This window comes from Pristiophorus japonicus, chromosome 2 (genome assembly GCF_044704955.1).
Source record: "Pristiophorus japonicus isolate sPriJap1 chromosome 2, sPriJap1.hap1, whole genome shotgun sequence".
Taxonomy (NCBI): domain Eukaryota; kingdom Metazoa; phylum Chordata; class Chondrichthyes; family Pristiophoridae; genus Pristiophorus; species Pristiophorus japonicus.
This window is the reverse complement of record NC_091978.1, coordinates 315,624,274-315,631,361: the sequence shown is the minus strand read 5'-3', so window position 1 is coordinate 315,631,361 and position 7,088 is coordinate 315,624,274. Positions and strand designations below refer to the sequence as shown.

The window sequence follows — 7,088 nt, the reverse complement described above, 5'->3', positions numbered from 1 at the left end:
TGGCAGACATTTAAACAGATATTTCATAATTCTCAACAAAGATATTTTCCATTGAGAAAGAAAGACTCTATGAGAAGGATGAACCATCCATGACTAACTAAGGAAGTTAAGGATGGTATCAAATTGAAAGAAAAGGCATATAATGTTGCGAAGAAAAAACAGGGACACCAGCCAAAAGATCGCTACCATTATGACCATTGCCGCTACTGTGGTCAAATTTTCTCTTCCAATTCTAGGTGCAGACTTGAACCAGTGGAACATTTGGATCATCTAAATGAACTGCACCTACAAATACAGGTGGCTGGAAGTCATCGCTCTGGGTGTGCCCAGTCACAGGATCCATTTCCTGTTCATTGAAAATTGCCAGTTTGGTAATAACTGTTCCAATCAGCCGTTATATTTGACTTGATACTTTCTGACATTCCAAAAAATTCCCATTACTCTTCAGCAGCAATTCACAGCTGTTTCCTTATCTGCAATTAGGTTTAGATCTGAGTTTCAAGTTGTTGGTGATTTACAATCATTCATTCTTGTTTAATATGTCAATTACTATTGTGCATGTAAACCTCAGCTTCTTGGGAAACTCCAGGTGATGTCATCTCCCAGTGTTGATTCACAGAGTTTGCCCAATAAATACAGCAGCTGAGAAGTGAGGGTCAGACAGAGACAGCAGCAACACAGCAGCAAGAAGACAAAGAACATTAAAGCACAATGAACAGCAAAGTTATTCTCACCATCCTCGCTCTCTCTGTACTTTATGTGGCTTCCACACAAGGTAAGAAATAACCAAACTGCATAGTATGTATACAGAATCTAGAAACATACTCACAACTTGTGCATAGTTTACTTGTTCTATGATATTTAAAAAACAGCACTTATTACTAAAAGTAGCCAGAATTTATATTTATTTCATCAAGTAATCATAAGTAACTGTAATGAACACTGATAGAGAAACATCTCATTTTCAGTAGAAAAGTATCAGTTATCAATGAGTGATAGGTGTTCACTCCTATCAGACACAGAGCTAAGGGTGGTCAGGGAAATATTACACTCCAAGGTTGGAGATGAGCATATGCCGATTAACAAAATATAATCAACAGGGTATGATAGTGAGTGTGTATATATACTGGAGTAAAAATGAACAGGGAAATTAGAATTAAATTTAAGAACAGGTGGGTCCCAGCTCATGCAATATGCTTTATTCTGCCTTCAGGAATTGTGTTTCAATTCAATACAAGTTAGTTATACTTTCAAACAGCAATATTTCTTTGCAAAACGCTCGATAACAGGCTGACTCTAGTCTATGGTCATGAAGAGGTAAGGGGAGGGAATGTAATTTAAAATAAAAATAGTTTTCAACTTTGTTCAAGTATAAATATAGATGTGAAATAGAAAGACTCACTTTTAGAACTCTAGAAAGACAAAAGTTCTGTTACTTGTCCTTTTTCCAGCTGCATCGATTGGAAGAACAGGAATGAACCTGCGCTGTCAGTGTATCAAAACATCCTCGAAGTTCATCCATCCGAAGTTCATGGAGGACATTGAAATTATTCCTAGTGGTCCCCATTGTGGGAATGTAGAGATAATGTAAGTGTTTATAAAATAGTGTCCTTATAAATGTTCTGTTTCTTTCAATAAAGATTTCTAATTGGTATTATTGAGAGTAGATCATTTGAGCTAACTGTCATTGTTGTTTTCCCTCAGTGCCACCCTTAAAAGCAGCATCCGAGTCTGTCTGGATCCTAATGCATCCTGGGTGAAGAAGATTATTGACAGGATGATCACTGTGTAAGTTTCTCTTGCTGTTTAATCTGAGTAACAATACTGGCAGAGAGAGGAAATGTTCCACTATATACCCAGTCCTAGCATCAAATCTACGTCGCTCAAGTGTGGAGTAAGTTCGCCACAGTGTAGATTCCCTCTGCTTTCTCTGACACTATACCTGAACCATTGACTCTGATTTTATCACGGGGTGGGGTTGGTCTGTTCATGCAGCCTGGGCGAGCAACAAGCTTGCATTACAAGGGCTGGACAGATTTTAACTCCTGGGTCTCATTTCCATATACAGACCCTGTTTTCCACCCGTCCCCGACAGAAATCAGTGACTAGCTGATGAGTGGAAGTAGGAATGCCAGCGGCACGAGACCACCACTAGGGACCCATTGGCACAGTCCCCAGCAGTCAGGTGAGGGAGAGATGGGGGTGGCGGGGGCAGCCTGGACCTCTTCTGGCTTACATTTCTGCTCCCAGCAAGTTTGGCCTGGTGGGGAATCCAACACTGCGCCCAAGCTCAGGCTTCCAGTTAAAATAGGAGATCGGGCTCTAATGCCGTCATCGGAACACGATCCAAATATTGAGGTGGGTGTCTGCACCACCTGCAATTTTGAGTTACAAGGGAGTCAGATCAGGGCAGGAAATGAGTGAGTATATCCACCACTACATTTTAACTGCCCCCCTTCATGGTTTCTGCCAGGCATGGGAGTTAAAATAGGGGCTTTAGCCTCTGTTGTATTGATGTGACCTTCTGTGGTATGGATGTGACATCTGTATTCCTCACACTTACACATATGTCTGATAATCAATGTAAAAACAGTCATAGAATAGTGACTTTAGTGTTCTGGCCAAAAGTATCTACAGGGAAAATGATAACGTTCTGTCATTCTGTGATATTTACATAGTTTTGTTTCATAAACATCAACGCATGTACAGTGTATGAGAAATGCACAGTGTAATTTTTATTCATTCGTGAATTCTCCACAGTTCCGAGAAGACAGATGAAGTTCAGTGAGGAGAAGCTCAATGTCTGAATGTCAAGAGCCTGAAGCCCGCTGTATCAGGGACTCTGGAGTGGCTCAGGAATTCACATCTGCTTGCTTGTTCAGGCCTCGTGTAAGCTCGTGCAGCCAATGAATGTCCGACCGATTTATATCATTGTGGTGTGACGTTTAGAACTATTGTATCAGTTTATTTAAAAATGCTTTTGCATTGAAATCATGTTTTTTTTAATTGAGGTTTAATTAAATTATATCTCATGTACCCATGATAACATAATTGACAATAGCTGAGAAATTGTGTAAAATAGCCAATCATGGGCTGGATCTGTGAACCTGATTGGATTATGCAATCTAAACTACTTAATCAAACAATCAAATTATCACGTTCTCATGGTTACTCTCATGTTAAGTTGTTACAGGGTTTAGTTGCTCAGTAAAATTAAAGTCCTGAAACTCCATGGGATTTCTCCCAGTTTCCTGCCATTACTCTGGTGGGAGCCTGACAGTATTCCCCAAAAATGCCTGCTTGTACTTGCGCTTCACCGGTCCCTCATCAGGGAATGGGAGAATAGAGTTTCAAGACCTACATGTATATATTTATTGTATGACAAACTGTCAATGTTGGGATTCTATTTCATATCACCATTATATTTTCAAGGTTATTTTATATTTATATATTTACTATTACTGTATTGAAAAACACTCTCGTTGAGAGCACCAAACAATTTGTGTGGATAAAAATTGTAAAGTTTTTTTGAACTAATTTATACTGTATGGCACATTGCGACGACCTCAATTACGTATATCTTAATATACCTAGATGAATTGTTTACATGAATATCTAATTATTTTAAATATCAAATTGCATAGAATCCTACAATATTACAGCACACAAGGAGGATAATTGGCCCATGGAGCCTTTGTCAGCTCTTTGAAAGTGCTATCTAATTAGTCCCACTCCCCTCTTTCCCTATTTATCACAACAAATGATGCATGTCTATTATCTATTTAAAGTGTTAATCTTGTTCAACAGGAATATTAAACTGAAGTTTAACAAATATTTTTGTTGTTTGAAAGTTGAGTGCATGTCAATCACGTGTACTTTTTGTATAATACATAGCACCATACATAGGATTACATCAGGTTACATAGGATATACGGTGCAGAAACAGTCCATGCCAGCGTTTATGCTCCACTTGAGCCTCCTCCGTCTTTCCTCAACTAAATCTATCAGCATAATCCTCTGTTAACATTTCTGTTAAGTAATCAACAACCAAAAAAAGAAAGTTGAGTTTATACTGCACCTTTAAGAATCTCAGGACATTACAAAGCACTTTACAAACACTGAAATACTTCTGCAGTGCAGGTACTGTTTTCATGTAGGGAATCATGGAAGCCATATTTGCAATTAGCAATATGCCACAAACCGCAATGAGATACCTGAGCAGATAATGGGGGTGAAAGTCTACTTTGGCAGCAAAATTAGTGATCTGGAATTGGCAGCTCTTTTTACACCCCATCCTATTGACTTCAATGGGAAAAAAAATCAGGTGGGGTGTAAAACTAGCTGCTGATTCACTATAACACGTTTGTACTACAGTCAAGTCGAATTTCACCCAAATCTGTTTTAGTGGCCTTAGTTATGAGTTATATATTGATCAGAGCACTAGGATAACTCCCCTTCTCATCTTTAAATAGTGCCATGGGATCTTTTACCACGACCTGAGAGGGCAGACAGGACCATAGTCTAACATCTTATTTGAAAGAACAGCCCTTTTGACAATGCACAACTCCTGCAGTTCTGCATCAAAATGTCTGCCTAGGTTATGTACTTAAATCTTTGGTGTGAAGACTATTACCATCTCCCTCACTGTTTATAACACTTCCAAGTTTCATATCAGCTCAAACCCACAAACTTCTAATTTAGAGGTAAAATTGCCACTGACACATTCACTGCAAGCACATTGGGCTGGATTTTTGTTTGTCTAGTGTCTCAACGATATAGATAAAAAAAATGGGATGAGGTCCTACAGGTTGAATTTAGGTAGCTAGGAGTTAACCAGAGGTGGGACCAGTACAAACCGGACAGTCTGCACCTGGGCAGGACCGGAACCGATGTCCTAGGGGGAGTGTTTGCTCATGCTGTTGCTGAGGGATTAACATAATATGGCAGAGGGATGGGAATCTATGCAGGGAAACAGAGGGAAGTAAAATGGGGCAAAAGCAAAAGGTAGAAAGGAGATAAGGAAAAGTGGAGGGCAGAGAAATCAAAGGCAAAAATCAAAAAGGGACACATTACAACATAATTCTAAAAGGACAAAGCATGTTAAAAAAACAAGCCTGAAGGCTCTGTGTCTCAATGCAAGGAGCATTCGTAATAAGGTGGATGAATTAATTGTGCAGACAGCTGTTAACGGATATGATGCAATTGGGATTACAGAGACATGGCTCCAGGGTGACCAAGGCTGGCAACTCAACATCCAGGGGTATTCAATATTCAGGAAAGATAGACAGAAATGAAAAGGAGGTGGGGTAGCATTGCTGGTCAAAGAGATGATTAATGCAATAGTAAGGAAGGACATTAGCTTGGATGATGTGGAATCTGTATGGGTCGAGCTGCGGAACACCAAAGGGCAGAAAACGCCAGTGGGAGTTGTGTACAGACCACCAAACAGTAGTAGTGAGGTTGGGGATGGCATCAAACAGGAAATTAGGGATGCGTGCAATAAAGGTACAGCAATTATTATGGGTGACTTTAATGTACATATATATTGGGCTAACCAAACTGGTAGCACTATGGTGGAGGAGGATTTCCTGGAGTGTATAAGGGTTGATTTTCTCGACCAATATGTCGAGGAACCAACTAGAGAGCTGGCCATCCTAGACTGAGTATTGTGTAATGAGAGAGGATTAATTAGCAATCTTGTGTGAAGCCCCTTGGGGAAAAGTGACCATAATATGGTAGAATTCTTCATTAAGATGGAGAGTGACACAGTTAATTCAGGGACTAGGGTCCTGAACTTAAAGAAAGGTAACTTCGACGGTATGACACAAGAATTGGCTAGGATAGACTGGTGAATGATACTTAAAGGGTTGACAGTGGATAGGCAATGACAGCCATTTAAAGATCACAGGGATGAACTGCAACAACTGTAGATCCCTGTCTGGCGTAAAAATAAAACGGGGAAGGTGGCTCGACCGTGGCTAACCAAGGGAAATTAGGGATAGTGTTAAATTCAAGGAAGAGGCATATAAATTGGCCAGAAAAAGCAGCAAACCTGAGGACTGGGAGAAATTTAGAATGTAGCAGAAGAGGACAACGGGTTTAATTAGGAGGGGGGAAATAGAGTATGAGAGTAAGCTTGCAGGGAACATAAAAACTGACTACAAAAGGTTCTATAGATAAGAGAAAAAGATTAGTGAAGACAAATGTAAGTCCCTTGCAGTCAGAATGAGTTGAATTTATAATGTGGAACAAAGAAATGGCAGACCAATTGAACAAATAATTTGGTTCTGTCTTCACTAAGGAAAACACAAATAACCTTCCGGAAATATTAAGGAACCGAGGGTCTAGCGAGAAGGAGGAACTGAAGGAAATCCTTATTAGTCAGGAATTTGTGTTCGGGAAATTGATGGGATTGAAGGTCAATAAATCCCCAGGGCCTGATAGTCTGCATCCCAGAGTACTTAAGGAAGTGGCCATAGAAATAGTGGATGCATTTGTAGTCATTCCAACATTCTATAAACTCTGGATCAGTTCCTATGGATTGGAGGGTAGCTAATGTAACCCCACTTTTTAAAAAAGGAGGGAGAGAGAAAACAGGCAATTTAGTTAGCCTGACATCGGTAGTGGGGAAAATGTTGGTATCAATTATTAAAGATGTAATAGCAGCGCATTTGGAAAGCAGTGACAGGATCGGTCCAAGTCAGCAGGAAAATCAAGCTTGACAAATCTTCTAGAATTTTTTGAAGATGTAACTGGTAGAGTGGACAAGGGAGAACCAGTGGATGTGGTGCATTTGGACTTGCAAAAGGCTTTTGACAAAGTCCCACACATGAGATTAGTGTGCAAAATTAAGGCACAAGATATTGGGGGTAATGTATTGACGTGGCTAGAGAACTGGTTGGCAGACAGGAAGCAAAGAGTAGGAATGAATGGGTCCTTTTCACAATGGCAGGCAGTGACTAGTGGGTTACTGCAAGGTTCAGTGCTGGGACCCCAGCTATTTACAATATACATTAATGATTTAGATGACGGAATTGAAGGTAATATCTCCAAGTTTGCAGATGACACTAAGCTGGGTGGCAGTGAGC

At 40.0% G+C, this 7,088-nt stretch overlaps 1 protein-coding gene across 1 annotated transcript; it reads left to right on the top strand.

Annotated features, from left to right (window-relative positions):
* The first annotated feature begins 638 nt into the window (after positions 1–638).
* Positions 639–3,832, top strand: LOC139234460 (interleukin-8-like). Its single transcript, XM_070865260.1, has 4 exons — positions 639–775; positions 1,452–1,587; positions 1,705–1,788; positions 2,761–3,832. The coding sequence occupies exons 1-4, from the start codon at positions 712–714 to the stop codon at positions 2,786–2,788; spliced, it is 312 nt and encodes a 103-aa protein (XP_070721361.1). The 5' UTR covers positions 639–711; the 3' UTR covers positions 2,789–3,832.
* Positions 3,833–7,088: the final 3,256 nt, after the last annotated feature.

Coding starts and splice junctions, on each gene's coding strand:
- LOC139234460 (XM_070865260.1), top strand. CDS start 712: ATGAACAGCAAAGTTATTCTCACCATCCTCGCTCTCTCTGTACTTTAT. Junction 776..1,451: donor TTATGTGGCTTCCACACAAG/GTAAGAAATAAC, acceptor TCCTTTTTCCAG/CTGCATCGATTGGAAGAACA. Junction 1,588..1,704: donor TGTGGGAATGTAGAGATAAT/GTAAGTGTTTAT, acceptor GTTTTCCCTCAG/TGCCACCCTTAAAAGCAGCA.